This window comes from Pristiophorus japonicus, chromosome 10 (genome assembly GCF_044704955.1).
Source record: "Pristiophorus japonicus isolate sPriJap1 chromosome 10, sPriJap1.hap1, whole genome shotgun sequence".
Lineage (NCBI taxonomy): Eukaryota > Metazoa > Chordata > Chondrichthyes > Pristiophoridae > Pristiophorus > Pristiophorus japonicus.
The window spans coordinates 159,811,361-159,834,063 of NC_091986.1; the positions used below are offsets into that span (position 1 = coordinate 159,811,361).

At 44.6% G+C, this 22,703-nt stretch overlaps 1 protein-coding gene across 4 annotated transcripts in view; it reads left to right on the plus strand.

The window, feature by feature from the left end:
* Window positions 1–22,703, plus strand: part of LOC139275152 (tumor necrosis factor receptor superfamily member 19-like) — an 87,616-nt gene that overhangs the window by 60,251 nt on the left and 4,662 nt on the right. For all 4 annotated transcript variants that reach the window (XM_070892219.1, XM_070892220.1, XM_070892222.1 and 1 more), the window contains exons 6-8: window positions 9,369–9,533; window positions 12,858–12,983; window positions 16,031–16,133. In XM_070892219.1, coding sequence (XP_070748320.1) covers window positions 9,369–9,533; window positions 12,858–12,983; window positions 16,031–16,133 — 394 coding nt within the window. The remainder of the gene's footprint in view (window positions 1–9,368; window positions 9,534–12,857; window positions 12,984–16,030; window positions 16,134–22,703) is intronic.

Sequence of the window (22,703 nt, forward strand, 5' to 3'; positions counted from 1 at the left end):
ACCTTTGTGGGCTGAAATAGGATTGTTCAACACCCCCCAAAGATTAACGGGGTGAAATTGACCCTTTTTTAGAGGTCCATTAGAGGAAATTGCCTAGGAGTTTGCGGAGGTGCTGCCATGGCAGCGCTGGGCCACCGAACAATCAGCGATGACGTCATCGCCATGCGCGGTGACCCCTCACCGAGTCGCGAAGCTGGCCGACATCCGCTTGCAGGGCGGAACTTAAAGGGGAGATCACCTGCGCCGTCAACTTTACTGGTTTGCCGACTCTCGGGTCAGCTCCAGTATATCATCCCTAATGTGGTGTGGATCGCCATTGTGCAGCCCGGCACTCCGTTTTGGGTGCCCGGCTGCAGGCCCGGTCCCCGCTGTCCTGTTGGCCTACTGGAAGCCAGCAAAGGCTTTGCAGAGTACACAGCGACCCTCCCCTTTAAGCGAAGGGAAGCGGCATTGAAGCGTGTCGGCGCTACATGGAGCATCCGTCTGGCACTGCAGGTCTCACCCCTGTAGCACCCCGGGACCCGCCCCGAAAGGAAGTGGAGTGTGCAAGATTGTACTCTACTTCCTTTGATGGGCGGTAAGCCTAATACAGGAGCAGAAAATCCAGGCCCCAGCTGGTTACTGCCCCCAGGGCAATTTCGCTGCCTAAGAGTCATAAACAATGTTCTTTCAAGAGTATTGTAAATTTGCAGCAAAACCACCTTTTCAGGTGTTTGCCCAACAGCACGGTGTGTCAAAACACCATCATACTGAACATAGGCAAGGCAGGTTTGCTCCTTGGTCTGTACTGAGTTAACTGATCTAAACTGGGGACTAGCGCCAGACCCAGTCAGTATCTTAGATCTCCACAAGTACACTGTGGTGTCATCCTCCCACTTAAAACATTAAACTCAATGGAGATGACCTGGGACAATTTCATTAATCATCCTTTTCAATTTACTGGTTTGTTTTGTACAATTTCAAAGGAGTTTGCATGAATTCTCATGAGTCAACTCCGGGCTCAGTTATTACCCATCCTTGTTCAAGATTCTACCTGTCATCATTCAGTAAGTACACAGACTGGTCTCATTTTGGGTGTAACTACAAGTAAAGGACACACTTCAGAAAAGAATGTTTAAACTTGCGTGTTCATTTTCCAACCTGAAAATGATTAATGAAAATCGGCCAATTTACATTAGTCAGTAACTTACTCTCATGCTGGCACCGCCTGCAATAATGTGGAAATGCAATTCCTGCCTCTGACATGGGGGTCCTCTGAAACAGTGTAGGCAAAGAAATATTTAGAACAGAAATTAGAAGCACGATCCTTTCTGTGAACATCAGGATTATCAGTCTGAGTTTTCTGAATTTCCATTACTTTGCCCATCCAGCACTGCACAAGTTATTACTAAAGGGTAAGGACTCCTCTCTGTGATGACTTTTATGAATGTTTCTTCTGTTTAGTATTTTGAGTGAAATATGAAGGAATTCTTTTAGAACGTGTTTCCCATTTTGCTCAAAATAGCAAACAAAGGAATTCTTACTCCCAAGATTCTTTCATGATATTTTAAGAAGTTGAGAAAACAAATAATGATTTAACATTGCCACAGTGTTGAATTTACCAGGGAAACAGCTGTCTACACTTAAAAAAGGAAAAGTGCCCTCATTAGTATTACCAATTTTCTCCTAAATATTACAATGTAGCAATGACTATCATGGTGCAGTATTAACCACTCATCTGATGCCCTTCATTCTTCAGTAATTACCACTATTCCCATTTTACTGGTTTGAAACACGTTTTTGCTTTGGTTAAACTTCCTGTGACCTAGATTGGTGGGGGCGGGGGGTAGGTTGTGCCAAGCCTATGAGCTCCTTTTATCTGGATGATAATTTTTTTAAAGATTCCTTTCACCGTTGCATATTTGTGCACAAAACCAATTTCTACTTTGGCTCAGCTTCAGTCCTTTATTCCAAGCAGCACTGGAAGAGTGGGCGAGGATGCTCCTTGATTGGTAGATTTAGACCAATCAAGAAACAGCATTTTTTGCACCAATCAAAAATCAGCCTTTACCAGTCCTCCAGTCCCTGCATGTTGAGGATGAAGCATGCTAGTATTTAGGCATCGGGAGAGGTAAAAAAAAGAGGCATGGGGCAAAGAGAATGTGAGCTTAAATATTTGTGCATCTTAGCCTTTGTATGAGAAGCCTTGTTTTACTTGTATGTGTGGGAGTCTCTTGTTTTTTTGTCTTTGGGGGTTTGAATTTTGTTTTTGGTGGAGGTTGTACTATCTGTGCAAGAGCTCGCATTTCTACATAATCATACTGTTTTTGGCACTCACTGGTTTTGACACATATTTTTGACGTGCATCTGGACCCGAACTCCAAATGATTTTGCATCTTTGCCCGAGGAAAAACAACTGAGTTTGGCACCGTATCTATTACCTGCAGTGAGTGAAGCTTTATGTTATGTTTTCCCAAAGCCAGCTTGATCTCAGTGGCAAATGATACAGTGTTTCTACCGTGAAGGTGTCACAACCTAGCTGATCGGTTTTGCCAATGGTAACTCATTGGCCACTGTTACCTGAGGCAAAAACCACCAGCTTTTCTGGTGACAAGCTGAGTGGTTCAATTCACATGTACAGGGCAACAATGCAGGTTTATTTACTCTGTTGACTTACCCAGCCACTGAGGAAAAGGCATGGAGGTCAAAAAATAAACTTGCATGTGTACTTTTAGGTACTGTTCCAGTGTTATAAAAATTTACCACATAAAGTTTGTCCTCACAGTTATCTTCCAAACGCAATCAGAAAATCAGCACACTGGGCCCGGTTGCCCCATTAGAACATAAGAATTAGAAGCAGGAGTAGGCCATACAGCCCTTCGCGCCATTCAGTAAGATCATGACTGATCTTCAACCTCAACTCCACTTTCCCGACCGATCCCCATATCACTTGATTCCCCGAGAGTCCAAAAATCTATCTATCTCAGCCTTGAATATACTCAACGTTTCAGCGTCCACAGCCCTTTGGGGTACAGAATTCCAAAGATTCACAACCCTCTTGAATTTAGAAATTCCTCCTCATCTCAGTCTTAAATGGCCGACCACTTATTCTGACACTATGCCCACTAGCTCTAGACACTCCAGCCAGGGGAAACAACTTCTCAGCAACTGCCCTGTCAAACGTAGGTCCCTTGCAGTCAGAATCAGGTGAATTTATAATAGGGAACAAAGAAAAGACAGACCAATTGAACAAATACTTTGGTTCTGTCTTCACGAAGGAAGACACAAATAACGTTCTGGAAATACGAGGGGACTGAGGGTCTAGCAAGAAGGAGGAAATGAAGGAAATCCTTATTAGTCAGGAAATTGTGTTAGGGAAATTGATGGGATTAAAGGCCAATAAATTCCCAGGGTCTGATAGTCTGCATCCCAGAGTGCTAAAGGAAGTGGCCCTAGAAATAGTGGATGCATTGGTGGTCATTTTCCAACGGTCTATCGACTCTGGATCAGTTCCTATGGACTGGAGGGTAGCTAATGTAACACCACTTTTTAAAAAAGGAGGGAGAGAGAAAACAGGTAATTATAGATCGGTTAGCCTGACATCAGTAGTGGGGAAAATGTTAGAATCAGTTATTAAAGATGAAATAGCAGCGCATTTGGAAAGCAGTGACAGGATCGGTCCAAGTCAGCATGGATTTATGAAAGGGAAATCATGCTTGACAAATCTTCTGGAATTTTTTGAGGATGTAACTAGTAGAGTGGACAAGGGAGAACCATTGGATGTGGTGTATTTGGACTTTCAAAAGGCTTTTGACAAGGTCCCACACAAGAGATTGGTGTGCAAAATTAAAGCACATGGTATTGGGGGTAATGTATTGACGTGGATAGAGAACTGGTTGGCAGACAGGAAGCAGAGAGTCGGGATAAACAGGTCCTTTTCAGAATGGCAGGCAGTGACTAGTAGGGTGCCGCAGGGCTCAGTGCTGGGACCCCAGCTATTTACAATATACATCAATGATTTAGATGAAGGAATTGAGAGTAATATCTCCAAGTTTACAGATGACACTCAGCTGGGTGGCGGTGTGAGCTGTGAGGAGGATGCTAAGAGGCTGCAGGGTGGCTTGGACAGGTTAGGTGAGTGGGCAGATGCAGTATAATGTGGATAAATGTGTTGTTATCCACTTTCATGACAAAAACACGAAGACAGAATATTATCTGAATGGTGGCAGATTAGGAAAAGGGGAGTTGCAACGAGACCTGGGTGTCATGGTTCATCAGTCATTGAAGGTTGGCATGCAGGTGCAGCAGGCGGTGAAGAAGGCAAATGGCATGTTGGCCTTCATGGCGAGGGGATTTGAGTATAGGAGCATGGAGGTCTTGCTGCAGCTGTACAGGGCCTTGGTGAGGCCTCATCTAGAATATTGTGTTCAGTTTTGGTCTCCGAATCTGAGGAAGGATGTTCTTGCTATTGAGGGAGTGCAGCAAAGGTTCACCTTACTGATTCCCGGGATGGCAGGATTGACATATGAGGAGAGACTGGATTGACTGTATTCACTGGAGTTTAGAAGAATGAGAGGGGATCTCATAGAAACATAAAATTCTGACGGGACTGGACAGGTTAGAATGTTCCCAATGTTGGGGAAGTCCAGAACCAGGGATCACAGTCTAAGGATAAGAGGTAAGCCATTTAGGACCGAGATGAGGATAAACTTCTTCACTCAGAGAGTTGTTAACCTGCGGAATTCTCTTCCGCAGAGAGTTTTGATGCCAGTTCGTTAGATATATTCAAGAGAGAGTTGGATATAGCCCTTACGGCTAAAGGGATCAAAGGGTATGGAGAGGAAAGGGGTACTGAGGTGAATGATCGCCATGATCTTATTGAATAGTGGTGTAGGCTCGAAGGGCCGAATGGCCTACTCCTGCACCTATTTTCTATGTTTCTATGATACTCCTAAGATTATTGTATGTTTCAATGAGATCACCTCTCATTCTTCTAAACTCCAGACAGTATATGCCCAAACTACTCAATCTCGCCTCATAGGACAACCCTCTCATACCAGGAATCAATCTATTGAACCTTCATTGCACTACCTCTAAGGCAAGTATATCCTTCCTCAGATGAGGAGACCAAAACTGCACAGTTCTCCCGGTGTGGTCTCACTAACTCCCTGTACAATTGTAGCAAGACTTCCTTACTCTTGTAGTTTCACACCTTTGCAATAAAGACCAACATGTAATTTGCCTTCCGAATTGCTTGCTGTACCTGCATGCTAACTCTCTGTGTTTCCTGTACAAGGACACCTAAATCTCTCTGAAAACCAACATTTAATAGTTTCTCATCATTTAAAAAATACTCAGTGTTTCTGTTCTTCCTACCAGAGTGAATAACCCTACATTTCCCCACATTATACTCCACCTGCCACCATATTGCCCACTCACTTAGCCTGTCTATATTCCATTGCAGGCTTTTTGTGTCCTTCTCACAGCTTACTGTCCCACCTAGCTTTGTATCATCAGCAAACTTGGATACATTACACTTGGTCCCTTTATCTAAGTCATTAATATAAATTGTAAATAGCTGAGGCCCCAGCACTGATCCTTGTGGTACCCCACTAGTTACAGCCTGCCAACCTGAAAATGACCATGGGCTAGAACCTCCACTTTTTTTGCATGCTTAATGCCCATTTAACCGCTGAAATGACGTATAACACCCATATATCGCCCATTTTGGCACAAAATGAAAACTTATTGCCGAGCATTACTTTCCCCATGTGCTTAACGCCTGGAAAAAATATTACCGTCCGCCCACTTTTTTTGGGCGAAATTAGCAGAATGGTCGAAATCAACACCCATAATATCGCCCAGCGTTACTTTCCGCACGGAATTAACGTCGAGATTCAATATTAACGCCCACCCACTGTTTTTTGTCGTAAAGAGCATACTTACCCAAACTAGCGGCCATGGAGATCGGCCATCGTCAATTTCACCACCTCGCACACATATTGCCCATACTATCGCTCGCTCAAAAAAACAGCCACAAAAAGTAGAATTAACCGGAACGAACGTCAGCGGTGTGGCTGGCATTTGTTAAATCCCACTCTTACGTGAGGAGCTGATATTTGAAAGATTTGACTGAAAGAGCGCTGATGTGAGTGACAACGCTGACACACTGCTGTGTGTGTGCAGCTCAGACATCAGTGGTGCCCATCACCTTGGTGCCAGTTAAAATTTACGTTGATTGATGTTAAGTTGTGTTTAACCCTTTCATGGTAAGGAATCACCAGTGTATAACGGTCCAGCTATCTGAGACAATGCACTACAAGGTTATGGTCAATAACAAAAATTTAATACCAACATTGGTCTGAAATCATAAGTATCACAGCCAATTACACCCAACCCCCACCCCACTTTTTCCATCATTGACATAAATCACATGTTCAACATGTCCAGTAACACAGAATACAAAGGCAAAGCAGGAATGTGGTCCCCAGCCCCATATATTGCAACAAATTGCATACACCCAGATGGAGATATAACACAGCCTTCACCTGCGCACATGCACCTCACTTTCCTTCCCCCCCATCCTTCTCCCCACCTCTACCCCTTCCCCTCCTCGTTCCATGGCACCTGGCCGAGGAGCTCCTCAGGCGGTGCCTCATTGGGGGGACGAAGGCAGATGTGGTTGTTGCACAGGTGCGGGAGCGGGGGGTGCCGAGGGGGCAACATTCTCTGATACAGAAGCAGGATCTTGGTCCTTGCTCTCATCTGTCGTTCACAGTGGTGGTTCGGAACCTAGGGGTGGAGTGCCGTGCTCTGGAACCACTGGGAAGCCTGTGGCAGCAGTGTTCCTGGCTATCGCATCCAGGGACCCTGCCATGCGCGGAATGTACTCGGTCATGGGGGCCAGCTGTCGGGATATAGCCCCCAATGCTTCGATGAACTGGTCACTAATGTCTACAGTCCTCCTGGACAACTGTACCATCACTCTGCTGTTATGTCGCGCTCGTGGAATTGACCCGCCGCGTCCACGAGGCCTCCGCGGGGTCGGCGCCGTCCTAGGGACAAATGGGGTGCCCTGTGGAGAGGTGCTTGGGGCCCGTACCTCCAGCGTGGAGGCGGGAATGACCGGAGGACCACTCGATGCCCTTGGGGTGGAATGGCTTCTGGAGTGTGACGATGCCGGTTCTTCGAAGTCCGTGCTCCATCTGTGGAGAACAGACCCAGCGGATTGACGGGCGAGAATCGGAGCTCCTCAGCACCAGATGTAGTAGGATCGTCCGCCGACTCCTGCCCCGCGCCCCCACCTTCTGGCCTCTGTGGTCTTGCCTGGGGCCGCCTACTGGCTGAGCTGCAAAACACAAATGAGGTTATTAAAGGAGAAGGGAGTTCTAGGGTGACAAGATGAGTCCAGCGCTACACACAGCATATGCACAACAAAAGCACCACCGCTATCAAAATTATCACAGACATCACATTTCATGACCATCAACATTGTGCATTGCAGTGATTTTCATCGGGCCAGCATTATTTCTATGACACTTTAGAAATCATCTATCACATATGATTGTTCGGATATGAGTGGGTGCGGCATCTATTGACTTTACATGACACAGTGGTGTAAGCTTTACTCACGTGGCATCACTTCAGGGTCTGCAGATGCATCCGAGGGTGCTTCCGCACGAATGCGAGCACTCACTCCTCCATCTCTGTGATGTCGCTGGGGACTGGTGGCTCCCCACCCGTTCGCCTCTGCACGGACCTCATCGTCGATAACTTCTTCTGTAAAAGGTGACAGGACGACATAGCATGAGATCATTGCTAGGTACTGTCACAGACACTGATACAACACATAACTGACAGATGTCATCATAATTATTATGATTATCATTCTTTACCTAAAGACTTACAGGCTTTGACTACAACATTCCCGGTAAAAGTGCAAGACCTCACATCTGCTGATAGTCACTCATGACTGTAACAAATCAAATTATATAAATACATAAGTACATGTAAATCAATGTAATACATACTCTTGCGGATCCCACAAGGTCGTTCCATCGTTTGCGGCATTGGTTGCCCTCACGCACCTCGTTGGTCGCCGACGAGACCACCTCTGCTATCTGGGTCCATATCCTCTGGTATGCCTTTGCGGTGGGCTTCCCATGCCCTCCCTGTGTCAGATCACCCCAGTGTGACTCGACTTCCTGCAGGAAGGAGGCATTTGCCTTGTCCGAGAACCTCCTGGCTCTTTTGTGGCCTCCAATGTGCACCTCTCCCACCTCACTGCTCTCTCAGCGTCAGTCTCCATAGCATGCTGCGATGCCTCCCCTCTCTCCATTATAGGCCAAATTCGGTCAAAGATGTGGCTGGTAACAGCTACTTTTTGTTTGCCTACTTGCTGTGAAGCTCTAAAGTCTCCCTCCGTCCTCCCAAAGCAGCCACACCACACCCAGCCACGCCTTTAGTCCCTCTAAGCTCCCTCCCTCTCTGTTTCCTCTTCTGCGCATGTCATGGTGACCCTTGACCTCCAGAATCGCGGGAATCGAGCGTTGTCATGCTGTTTTTAATGACGGCCACACTTTATGGCAGAAGGTCAAAAAAATTTAACGCTACCACCCATTTTATATTGTTCGTGGTAACGGCCATTTCCAAAAGTGGAGATTAGGTGTTTTGAGAATGGGCGAGAAGGCGGTGATCTGAAAACCCTTTTTTATCGCCCACGCCGGAATATTGCCCATTATAACCACAAAAATGGAGGTTCTAGCCCCATGTTTCATGCACATTTAGAATTACACACAGTTTTGTCTGTACACAAAACTGTATATATCCATTACCTTACTAACAAATCATTGTTTCAAATTTTTTGTTAGCTTAAGGCAAAAAAAAAATATTGTGGCCCTAACATTTGATCCTTGTGCGGTGGAGACTTCAAGCAGATAGTCAAAGCACGGTTCTGCCATCAAAGGGTGGATTGGCTCATATCCTTGCAGGTAGTGGCAGACCACGTTGGATATGCAAATGACTCCATCCTCAAGATATGGAATGGGGCCAGGGTGGGCAGGGGTTCCATTCTGCCACACTTACACACGCAGAGCAAGTTCATAGACATATCCAAGCCTTTAATTATCAAAAGACCCATTTAACCAAAATAATGAGGTTATGAACTGAAAAGTGCTTGGAATTTGAAATTGTTACATCATCCTAAAGTATGAATGAAAAAAAGAGTTAAAGCGTTATCGTCCCTGAATATTAGAAGAGCATCAACATAGACATATGTACTTAAGAACACAAATTGGTTTAGTTCTGATTTCTGGCCGAAGTGTGGGATTCAAGTTGTTGTGGTCTTGTAGTCATTCCTAATGCTCCTTTCTGCTTGTTCTTGGTTTTAGGTAGCACTAGAGTAAACCTGGTGAAGATCCCCTCCACTGCCTCCAGCCCTCGTGACACGGCATTGGCGGCAGTTATATGCAGTGCTTTGGCCATGGTTCTGCTGGCTCTCCTCATCCTGTGCATCATCTACTGCAAGAAGCAATTTATGGAGAAAAAACCCAGTTGTAAGTTTGTGTTATAACAATGTTTCTGACCTCCTGAAATGGCTCAATGGTTAAATGCATCCCCTAGTGTGAGATGGAGCTGTACAGACCAAGAAAGGTTTAACTGAGCTAACTGATCTTGGCTAAGGTGAGGAAGTGTGCTAAAATTAGTAAAAGCTTCCTTGTGCCAGAGAGGGGGGGGAAAGTGCGGTTACTTTTGATCGATATCCGATGACTCCCGCTGGGCACTGTGTATGAATGGATTGAGAACTGGATTGAACTGAGTAACTTATTGTTACAGTTAAATAGAACTGTGAACACTTAGGGGCTGAAATTGCCCTCCTCATTAAGGATAGGCCTTACCGACCAGGGGCAGACAGATGGGCCAACCTATCTTAAATTGCCTCCGGGCCGGGCTCGGCAGAAACGGGTTTCCATACTACCTGTTCTGCCACCCGCGGACATGCACCGACCGGCGGCGACCCCCTTTCTGACACCCGCGGGGAATTGCCCCCTGTGGAATTACCCTGCGGGAGCGCGGCACTACCATCAGTTGGTGCCACTTGACAGTTTTCCCCTGCTGGAAGCTGTGTGTGTCTGGGCAACATGCTCGCCCTTAAAGGGGAGGACGCACTGCCGCAGACGCCATCTTATTTTAATTGTCGGCCGACTCTGAGGTCGGCCCCACAATAGCGCCCATGGGTTCCGCCGGACCGCCTGTACTCCCTCTGGGGTACCAGGCTGCTGGCCAAAACCCTCCTTGGTGGCTCAGTTTGCGCCACTAAAGTGGCTGCAGAGTTTGCAGCCGCCCTCCCCTTTAACTGAAGAGGAGGAATGTTGTGACACTGATGACTCCGAGGGGCGTCCGACCTGCTCCACGCACACTTCCGTCCCACAGCCGACGGGAACACTGCCTGCAGCTGAAATTTTTTTCCAAATCCTGAATATCGGGTCTACTCTCCGTGCCATGGATTGGTACTTTCAGTCGGGGGAAATTTCAGCCCCTTACTATTTTGGCTCTCTCATGAAGAATGGGCAGTTGTGTGAGGGACCATGGGCTTTTGGTGCCAATGTAACTGCACCCTTGATGAGTCATCACCTGCAGGAAAGGAAGGGGAAAAAATTAGAAACTGTTCATCAGCTTATAAATTGCCTTCACTTTTTGTCAAGACATGTGAAAGCTCCCAATCTATGTGCATATAAAGTATGGTTGCAAATACAGCAGAATCCATATGCACAAAGGCTATGCAAATACTTTCCAAAGGCGCAATTTGATATTGCTCCAGTTGGCCTTTTATAATTCTGGTCCTGCTATCTCAGCTGTTAATGCACCTGACTCAGAGATCTAAGTAAAAGCTGCTACCAAAAGGCGCCACCAATAACTGCGATTTACCTACCTTATGTAAGATTAGTTTGGTCAGCTATTGGCCACGTCGTGATTTTTTAGTGGCCAACGTTGTGAAGTCGGAATCCTTATAAAGCAATATTGAAACTGGAGCTGTGAAGAGACTTACTCATTTATTTTAGCCTGTACAGGCAGACCAAAAAAGGGACAGCAATAGGGGAATCAATTGGGCATCTGTTGAGCTTATTCCTGTCCACATGGTCCTCAAACTTCAATCAATGTCATTATGACTAGTATATTCATGTAGTTAAATTATCTCATAATGGTAGTGTGCCTTGAATGAGCTAAGGGAGTTATTCTCCTTTTCTTCTCGGTCTCTTGCAATTGGATTTGAAACTGCCCCATAAACAGCCACAAAGATCAAGCACAAGGATGCAGACCACCCATAGTCAGCAGTTTTATTATACCTACACAAACATGTTGTGTATTTTAAAGATTGATCTGGGAGGCAGATGACCCGTCTAACACAGTGATTGGGTCCAGGCCTGGCTGAGAAGACTTCTAAACTTAAAAAAAATGTTCTTCATGAAGAAGGAATGTTTTCAATTAGATTATATTCATACTGTCTCTATGTCTGAATAAAAATCAAAGTGAAGTGACCAACCCCATTAGATCAACCGTGTGCAGTAGTCTGATACAATATGCCATTGATGTGCAGAAAGGATTGCAAAGATCCACTCACTGCTTTTATTTAGAATAAGGATTGACTTTTAAATTAATTAAAACTTACGGGTGTAGAAAATTCTTAAAATGTTGGTTGCGGAACTGGTTGTGCCTATTTAAATGATTTTTAACTTCCTTCACAAAATAATGTTTGTGGTCTCATTTGGAGTAACTCGGGTTTGGATTGACATAACATAATATTAGTGTCAGCTGTGGCTCCGTGGGTAGCACATTCACCTCTGAGTCAAAAAGTTGCGGTTCATGTCCTTCTCCAGGGACTTGAGCACATAAATCTAGGCTGACACTCCAATGCAGTGCTGAGGGAGTGCCGCACTGTCAGAGGTGCCGTCTTTCAGATGAGACGATAAACCGAGGTCCCGCCTGCTCTCTCAGGTGGATCCCATGGCACTATTTCGAAGAAGAGCGGGCGAGTTATCCCCAGTGTCCTGGCCAATATTTATCCCTCAATCAACATAACAAAAACAGATTATCTGATCGTTATCACTTTGCTGTTTGTGGGAGCTTGCTTGTGCGCAAATTGGCTGCTGCATTTCTACATTACAACAGTGATTACACTCCAAATGTACTTCATTAACTGTAAAGTGCTTTGAGACATCCGGTGGCCATGAAAGGCACTATATAAATCCAAGTCTTTTTTTCTTAACTTGTCTCGAATGTTGTTAGTATTGTCGTTTACACAAAGTCCTTATTCTTCTCCAATGTTAATGTTTATTACAGCACCACAGTGTGTGCGTTGGAATCATACAAAACCTCACAAGTCTCACTTCCAGTGTCTGTTGGTGTTTGGGTTTTGTGGAAAAATTGATAACCACTGTATGCTACATTGTTTTTTTTAATAAAAGAAAGGCTAAAGCAGCTCTATTCATGTTTGTGGGTTTATAGCCTGCGTCACTGTTTTTCTCAAAACGCTGCTTCTGTTGGTCTGACATTAGAAAAACTGGGTATTTGAAAAAATATATAGTGGCCAGAGTCAACAATATATACCTAAAGGGAAGCTAACTCCAGGTGCATTCCTCACTCAGGCCTAAGCTAAAATTACAGCCCGGTCCCAATGATGTCATTGACCCGCATATGTAAAGAAGACCCTGTTGGCTCCAGGTGCGTATCCTTGCGTATCAGGAGAGCAGGTTAAAATTGCTCATGGAAAATTGTTCAGGAAAGAGGCGGGGCAATTTTAACTGCCAGGTTTCTGCTGAGGTTATTAAGATCTGTCATAAAACACCATTTTTTATTGCTACGCTTTTCTTTTTTCAAAGGGTCAATGAGACTACAGGATGCTCAGTTAAATGGGGCGGAACTGTCATCCTTTGACAGGCAGAGGATTAATCTGAGTCCACACAGAACCTGCACACACTGTCAACAAGGTCCAACGCAGGCTTGTGGTAGGTGTAAAGAAAGAATCCCCAGAGGACTGCTTTATTAGAGGAGACATGTCGACACTCTCATTGTAGTTGGATGATGTGGATTCTCCTAAGTACATCCCTTAAGTGTTTAAGACAGTAGACAATCACCTTTTATGTGCAACATGAGATGAGTGTATGGCATTGTAAAAATCACAATTTTTATTGTGTTTGTGTGCATTGTTAACGAGAGCATAAAACATTTCCACTTGTTGAAAGAAATAGAGTGTTGCTTTCTCCATGATTTATAAAACTTAACAAATTTAACTAATGCCACTGATTCGGTGTCCTTGACAAGATCTCTGGTGTTTGTGCAAAATGAAATGTGTATCATTTTTTGTGGTAACCTGATAAAACAATTATCTTATTTGTCATTTGAATCTGGCTGACTCAGTTATGTGTGCTTGTCCTTTTGATTGAGTTACTACAGAAATTGCCACAAAGTACAATTTTTCATCTTGAAAGTGGTGGTGGCAACTAATGCTGCCTCTTGGCCCATTTGTGGTGACTGTTAACAGAGTAGCATTCACAGCAGTTATAATAATATCGCTGCAGCCATTTCTTAGTATTTCACAGTTCTGGACAAGTATGCACAGCAGTGAGTAATCTTCAGGAGATTAAGGGTATCCTTGGAGAATTCTTCAATAGGAAGTTCCTGACTTCAACCACATTGTTGGGGAAGATGCCAACCAATAGGTTCACAACTGCCTTTTCAGGGAGGAAATATTGGGGACTGAGTCATCCAGACAGGCTCTTGTGCCTCAAAGGAAATAATTACAAAGCGGCTTTCACACAAGCCTGGGAGTAGGCCATCTGCCTGCCCCTTTTGATCATGGTACAAAAGGATAGAAGGAGAGAGAGAAAATAACAAAGAGGGAGTCAATAGGAACACAATGCTTGAATATCAATTCACCTGTACCAGTTGTTTAAAGATGATCAAATGTGGTACAGAGGTACAGTGTAGTAATTTAATTAATGGGTTGATATTTTAACTAGGTATGTGTTTTTCTTCTGAAGCTGCCTTGGAACTTCCCACACTGCCAACAGAATTATTGGTGTTAGTAATATTGAAAGTATTGGCCAGCACAGGACTAGTACTGCACCATTAATTGTTCTTAAAGCAGCTCAGTGCTGTTACTGAGACCAAACAAAGGCTTTTTTATAACAAAAGGAATTGCTGGAATATGAATCGTAGGTTTTTGCAGAATTTTGTAATTGATTTTATAAATCATAATTTTTTGAAGAAAAATATAGTTCACAGCAGTGCCAAACCAGATGTGACAACCTAGTCACCAGGAATCCTCGGATCTGAAATTGTACTCCCTTGTGGTACAGAGGGAGCAGAATATTGATATTTTGATCTCTGCGCGAGTTCTTCAACAGAGCCAGGTTCTGGACAAGCTCTGCGCAGGTGAACGAAAGTGCTTGGGCTGCTCCATGGTGCAATGCCCATGTTTAGGTGCATTTGAGGTGATGCGGGGACATGGTAGGCAACGTTAGTTCCCACCTCCACTTCCAGAATGAAACATTATGCTTTGTGGCAGACTCTCAGTAATAACTCAATCAAAAAGACAAGCACACCTAATCAAGCCAGCCACGTTCAAATGACAAAGACAATAATTGTTTTATCAGGTTACCACCAACCATAGCATGTCTTTAATTTTGGACAAACGCCAGAGATCTGGACAAGGGCACTGAATCAGTGGCATTAATTACATTTGTTGTTAGGTTTTATAAATCACAGAGAAACTAACAAATACTATATTTCTTCTATCAAGTTGGAGATGTTTTATGCTCCTGTTAATGACGCACACAAACACAATTGCCCTATTTTGCACCATTGATGCAATATCTTGCTGGTGTCCCCAAAAAATGCCGGAGCAGAGGGCAAAACCTACACAGCAACCATCAAAAACTCGTAAAGGTGTTGTCATTGCTTGCGGTTCTGACTTTGCTGATTTTGTTGCACCTGAGGAGCAGCCTTTTCTTTACATTTGTTTGGGAATGTGACTGCTTCGCCCAAAAAATCCAACAATCTTAACTGCCCGAGACAACTTGACTCACACCATAAGGGTTCCTTGAGGTATTTTTCTGGCTCATCTCTAGATGAAGAATGAGGGGGAAATGGACCAGCAGCAGCAGATGAAGGGGCCACAGATGAAGTGAAAGAAGAGATACAGGAGGCAGTTATCAAGCAGTGCCTAAAATGGGGGCAAAGTCAGCAGAGGCCTGGCTTCAGTAGTACTACCCTGGCAAGCCGTGGGCACCACATTCTAGCTGGCTGGCTCTGGGATGGCAGGAAGTTGTCCAGCTCCAATGCTGAGCTGGCTGGCAGCTTGAGTCTGCGAGTGGCAATTCTGGGGCAAGGTTTTATTGAGGGGCCCAGGGGGAGCAGTCTTGTACCTCCTGGGCCCAACAAGAAGAAAATGGAAATCTTCTTGGGCTGTTTTTGAGAGGCGCCAGTGTCCTCTTCAAGGATCGCTGGTAAGAACGCTCAATGCCTAGTTCAACCAGGCATTTGGACTGAAAATTGCATATGGAAGTGATTTGTTTACTTAAGCTGCTGCATGCCTGTTTCAAGTGGGCAGGCCATTTACAGACCGGCCTGAAAATTACATCAGGCAGACCTGGGTATCAGTGGGAAGGGTGAGGTGTGTCCCTCACCGTCGCACCTCACCGCACGGTTTTCAATTGCTGGCAACTTGTTTTTCAGATAGTTAAAAATCGCCCCTACAGTCTGCTCACAACGAGGCAAGGATTAATCCAAACCCACTTCACTTAAAGGGGTATTGCCCCTTGCAAAGAAATGGGTTGGCATCAGAGCAGAGTCGGAGTGTCAGGCTCCAGTCCCTTTACACTCAAAACATTTAGTAAAGCTTAGAGAGTGACATTGCAAAATCTAGTCTAAGGTTTCCATAGTTAGGGATGATTAGAGATGAACGTTATCTACATCCAGCTAAATGTGTCCCACATTCAATATGTGTTTTATTTGTTGACTAACTGAAGTGATTGTACTTTTTTTTTCTTAGGGCCTGTTCACCTGGTTCCATCTTGTTGTTTTGATGATACCTGCAGTCTGGAGTACAGTAGTGATACCCTCTACCCGCCATCTGGATCTGTGCTTCATAAAAGGTAATAGCAGAAATACTTCCGAAGTCATGTCCAACATAATCTGCTTGGCTGGTTATAGCAATTTCTCATCCGGTTCACCCAGCTAACTTTCAGTTCTTTTAGTGCTAACTAGCTAATTTCCTGTACTATTATGCACGGTAGGTCACAGAATAGGGTCACTCTCTTTCCTCTCTCTTTGTGTTGCTGATTGTCTCTCTTCTTCTGCTTATGTTTCCCTTTCTCTTCTCTGCTGCTTCTCTCTTCTTAACTGTTTTTCTTCTCTCTTTTTACTCTCCTTTTTCTTTTTTTCCTGGGGGGGTGGGGGTGCGGGGCAGGGGGAGTTAGGTGGTATGGTGCAGTGTTTGTGGCAGGAATAGGAGCCACCAACGGCTGCAAGCTACATTTGGAGTGGAAATTGCAAGTGAAATGCAGCCCGATGTGGCTCCCTTCTCATCCCCTCCCTCAATCACTCATGCTTCCCCTTACCCCCTCAAACCATTGTATCCTCGAGCACCTCAGCTTCTACGACCCATTCCCATTCCTTCCACCTCCTCACACTTATTACTACACCTACCATTTCCCCTTTGGAATACCAAAGCAACCCTTGTAGGCTCCCCTGATGCTCCATTGTCACTTATCTCACCCTTAACCCTACATTCACTGTCCCCCCTACTTCCAGTAACTCTGCCCAAGAATGCATGCAGAGGTAAGAGGCCCCATCACCATCAACCAGCTTCCCTCCTCCCCTTCTCCTCCAACCTTCCCTTCATATATGTTTCCCTCAAAGAGGCTTTATTTGCTTTCGAAATTCATCTTAGAATGAGGAAAGCAACTAACTGACTGTTTTTCACTCTATTTGTGTCTCTTTTTCTCTCTTTCCCTCTCTCTATCTCAGATATTAAAAGTTAGACTCTATCTCACAAATGCATTTGATTAGCATTGAGCTATCTTAGATATCTTCAAAATTCAATAAAGGTTTTTAATTGAAATAATAAATGAAGCAAACGCTCACTCTCAGATCCTCCTCTCCCTCACTTTAATGCAAAACATAAGCTACAATAGGTGTAATCATCAGAAGATGTACACACCTCTCTGACGCACGCAGACTTTCACGCACTTTAAAGAAAAGAACATTCAATGTAAATGTTAACTCCGTAAAACTTTTTAAATGTGTTTTGTTTTTCAAAATGATTTGAAGTAAAGCTACTTGGCAGAAACAGCTAGAGGTAAAGAATAATATCCCATTCGGTACATGAATCTTTTGAATTTTTTATTTTGTATTAAACCCTTTGGATGTTAGAAATTTCATTTACCGACAAAAAAGAGGTGGATGAAAAATCTTTCAGAAAGCATTTTGAGTGATTTCTGGGAGCCTGCTGATCAGATTGTGCGATCACAGTGTGATTTACTGTTATAGTATTGCACCTAATGTGTGTCACACAATATAACACATTGAAAATGCTTATCACAGCGCCATCTACAGGAGTAGCGCGTACTTCAGATACTTATAATGAGTTCTTAATGAATCGTTGACCCCACAGACTGAATTTCATATGTAATAGCCAAACATTGTAGACACCAAGGTGAGAATATTAATGCTGCAGAACAGATTACTCAGAAGGTTTGCTAAAGACTAAAATTGGTCTTCAGCAGTAGTGCACAATGGGCGATAACGAAACAAAATTAGGGCTCATGGGATTGGGGAAATATACTAACATGGATTGAGGATTCGTTAACGGACAGAAAACAGGGAGTAGGAATAAATGGGTCATTTTCGGGTTGGCAGACTGTAACTAGTGGGATACCGCAAGAATCAGTGCTTGGGACTCAGCTGTTCACAATCTATATCAATGATTTCAATCAGGGGACCAAATGTAATATATCAGAAGTTTGCTGATGATACAAAGCTAGGTGAGAATGTAAGCTGTGAGGAGGCTGCAAAGAGGCTTCAAGGGGAAATAGACAGGCTAAGTGAGTAGGTAAGAACATGGCAAATGGAATATAATGTGGAGAAATGTGAAAATATCCACTTTGGTAGGAAAAATAGAAAAGCAGAGTATTTTTTAAACAGTGAGAGATTGGGAAATGTTGGTGTTCAGAGGGACCTGGGTTCCCATTGAACACAAATCACTGAAAGCTAACATGCAGGTACAGCAAGCAATTAAGAAAGCAAATGGTACGTTGGCCTTTATTGCAAGGGGATTTGAGTATAAGAGTAAAGATGTCTTACTGCAATTATATAGGGCCCTGGTGAGACCACACCTGGAGTATTGTGTACAGTTTTGGTCTCCTTACCTAAGGAAGGATATACTTGCCGTAGAGGGAGTGCAAGGCAGTTTTACCAGACTGATTCCGAGGTTGACGGAATTGTCCATCAGGAGAGATTGAGTAGATTAGGCCTATATTCTCGAGAGCATAGAAGAATGAGAGGTGATTTCGTTGAAACATACAAAATTCTTACAAGGTTTGACAGGGTAGATGCAGGGAGGATGTTTTCCCTGGCTGGGGAGTCTAGAACATAGAAATATAGAAAATAGGTGCAGGAATAGGCCATTCGGCCCTTCGAGCCTGCACCACCATTCAATAAGATCATGGCTGATCATTCCAAAAGTACCCCTTTCCTGCTTTCTCTCCATACCCCTTGATCCGCTTAGCCGTAAAGGCCATATCTAACTCCCTCTTGAATATATCCAATTAACTGGCATCAACAACTCTCTGTGGCAGGGAATTCCACAGGTTAACAACTCTCTGAGTGAAGAAGTTTCTCCTCATCTCAGTCCTAGATGACCTATCCCTTATCCTAAGACTGTCCCCCTTGGTTCTTGGTTCTGGACTTCCCCAACATCGGGAACAATCTACCCGCATCTAAACTGTCCCGTCCCGTCAGAATCTTGTATGTTTTATGAGATCCCCTCTCATCCTTCTAAACTCCAATGTATGAAAGCCCAGTTGATCCAGTCTCTCCTCATTTGTCAGTCCAGCCATCCCGGGAATCAGTCTGGTGAACCTTCACTGCACTCCCTCAATAGCAAGAACGTCCTTCCTCAGATTAGGAGACCAAAACTGAACACAATATTCCAGGTGAGGCCTCACCAGGGCCCTGTACAACTGCAGTAAGACCTCCCTGCTCCGATACTCAAATCCCCTAGCTATGAAGGCCAACATACCATTTGCCTTCTTCACCGCCTGCTGTACCTGCATGCCAACTTTCAATGACTGATGAACCATGACATCCAGGTCTCATTGTACTTCCCCTTTTCCTAATCTGCCACCATTCAGATAATATTCTGTCTTCGCGTTTTTGCCCCCAAAGTGGATAACCTCACATTTATCCACATTATACTGCATCTGCCATGCATTTGCCCACTCACCTAACCTGTCCAAGTCACCCTGCAGCCTCTTAGCGTCCCCCTCACAGCTCACACCGCCACCCAGCTTAGTGTCATCTGCAAACTTGGAGATATTACACTCAATTCCTTCATCCAAATCATTGATGTATATTGTAAAGAGCTGGAGTCCCAGCACTGAGCCCTGCGGCACTCCACTAGTCACTGCCTGCCATTCTGAAAAGGACCCGTTTATCCCGACTCGCCGCTTCCTGTCTGCCAACCAGTTCTCTATCCACGTCAGTATATTACCCCCAATACCATGTGCTTTGATTTTGCACACCAATCTTTTGTGTGGGACCTTGTCAAAAGCCTTTTGAAAGTCCAAATACACCACATCCACTGGTTCTCCCGTGTCCACTCTACGAGTTACATCCTCAAAAAATTCCAGAATATATGTTAAGCATGATTTCCCCTTCATAAATCCATGCTGACTTGGACCGATCTTGTCACTGCTTTCCCAATGCGCTGCTATTTCATCCTTAATAATTGATTCCAGCATTTTCCCCACCACTAATGTCAGGCTAACCGGTCTATAATTACCCACTTTCTCTTTCCCTCCCTTTTTAAAAAAAGTGATGTTACATTAGCTACCCTCCAGTCCATAGGAACTGATCCCGAGTCGATAGACTGTTGTAAAATGATCACCAATGCATCCACTATTTCTAGGGCCACTTCCTTAAGTACTCTGGGATGCAGACTATCAGGCTCCGGGGATTTATCGGCCTTCAATCCCATCAATTTCCCTAACACAATTTCCTGCCTAATAAGGATATCCTTCAGTTCCCCCTTCTCACTAGACCCTCGGTCGCTTAGTACTTTCGGAAGGTTATTTGTGTCTTCCTTCGTGAAGACAGAACCAAAGTATTTGTTCAATTGGTCTACCATTTCTTTGTTCCCCATTATAAATTCACACGAATCCAACTGCAAGGGACCTACGTTTGTCTTCACTAATCATTTTCTCTTCACATATCTATAGAAGCTTTTGCAGTTAGTTTTTATGTTTCCGGCAAGCTTGTTCTCGTACTCTAGTTTCCCCCTCTTAATTAAACCCTTTGTCCTCCTCTGCTGAATTCTAAATTTTTCCCAGTCCTCAAATTTGCTGCCTTTTCTGGCCAATTTATATGCCTCTTCCTTGGATTTAACACTATCCTTAATTTCCCTTGTTAGCCACGGTTGAGCCACCTTCACCATTTTATTTTTACTCCAGACAGGGATGTTCAATTGCTGAAGTTCATCCATGTGATCTTTAAATGTTTGCCATTGCCTATCAACCGTCAACCCTTTAAGTTTCATTTGCCAGTCTATTCTAGCCAATTCACGCCTCAAACCATCGAAGTTACCTTTCCTTAAGTTCAGGACCCTAGTTTCTGAATTAACTGTGTCACTCTTCATCTTAATAAAGAATTCTACCATGTTATGGTCACTCTTTTCCAAGGGGCCTCACACAACAAGATTGCTAATTAGTCCTTTCTAATTACACATCACCCAGTCTAGGATGGCCAGCTCCCTGGTTGGTTCCTCGACATATTGGTCGAGAAAACCATCCCTAATGGTTTAACCAATAAGGGAATTAAGGGTTACGGGGAGCAGGCGGGTAAGTGGTGCTGAGTCCATGGCCAGATCAGCCATGATCTCGTTGAATGGCGGAGCTGGCTCGAGGGGCTAGATGGCCTACTCCTGTGACTAATTCTTATGTTCTTACGTAATACACTCCAGGAAATCCTCCTCCAGCGCATTGCTACCAGTTTGGTTAGCCCATTCAATATGTAGATTAAAGTCACCCATGATAACTGCTGTACCTTTATTGCATGCATCCCTAATTTCTTGTTTGATGCTGTCCCCAACCTTACCACTACTGTTTGGTGGTCTGTACACAACTCCCACTAGCGTTTTCTGCCCCTTGGTATTCCATAGCTCCACCCATATCGATTCCACATCATCCAAGCTAATGCCCTTTCTTACTATTGCATTAATTTCCTCTTTAACCATCAATGCCACTCCGCCTCCTTTTCCTTTCTGTCTATCCTTCCTAAATATTGAATACCCCTGGATGTTGAGTTCCCAGCCTTGGTCACCCTGGAGCCATGTATCCGTGATGCCAATTACATTATACCCGTTAACTGCTACCTGCGCAGTTAATTCGTCCACTTTATTACGAATACTCCTCGCATTGAGGCACAGAGTCTTCAGGCTTGTCTTTCTCACACACTTTGCCCCTTTAGAATTTTGCTGTAATGTGGCCCTTTTTGCTTTTTGCCTGAGGTTTCTCTGCCCTCCACTTTTACTTTTCTTCTTTCGATCTTTTGCTTCTGCCCCCATTTTACTTCCCTCTGTCTCCCTGCATAGGTTCCCATCCCCCTGCCATATTAGTTTAACACCTCCCCAACAGCACTAGCAAACACTCCCCCTTGGACATTGGTTCCGGTCCTGCCGAGGTGCAGACCGTCCGGTTTATATTGGTCCCACCTACCCCAGAACCGGTTCCAATATCCCAGGAATTTGAATCCCTCCCTTTTGCACCACTCCTCAAGCCACGTATTCATCTGAGCTATCCTGCGATTCCTACTCTGACTAGCATCTGGCACTGGTAGCAATCCTGAGATTACTACTTTTGCGGTCCCCTTTTTAATTTAGCTCCCAGCTCCCTAAATTCGTCTTGTAGGACCTCATCCTATTTTTTACCTATATCGTTGGTACCTATATGCACCACGACAACTGGCTGTTCACCCTCCCTTTTCAGAATGCCCTGCACCCGCTCCGATACATCGTTGACCCTTGCACCAGGGAGGCAACATACCAGCCTGGAGTCTCGGTTGCGGCCGCAGAAACGTCTTATCTGTTCCCCTTACAATTGAATCCCCTATCACTATAGCTCTCCCACTCTTTTTCCTGCCTTCCTGTGCAGCAGAGCCACCTACGGTGCCATGGACTTGGCTGCTGGTGCCCTCCCCTGGTGAGTCATCCCCCCCCAACAGTACCCAAAGCGGTGTATCTGTTTTGCAAGGGGATGACCGCAGGGGACCCCTGCACTACCTTCCTTGCACTGCTCTTCCTGTTGGTCACCCATCCCCTATCTGGCTGTGTACCCTTTACCTGCAGTAAGACCAACTCACTAAACGTGCTATTCACGTCATTCTCAGCATCGTGCATGCTCCAGAGTGAATCCACCCGCAGCTCCAGTGCCGCAATGCGGTCCTTCAGG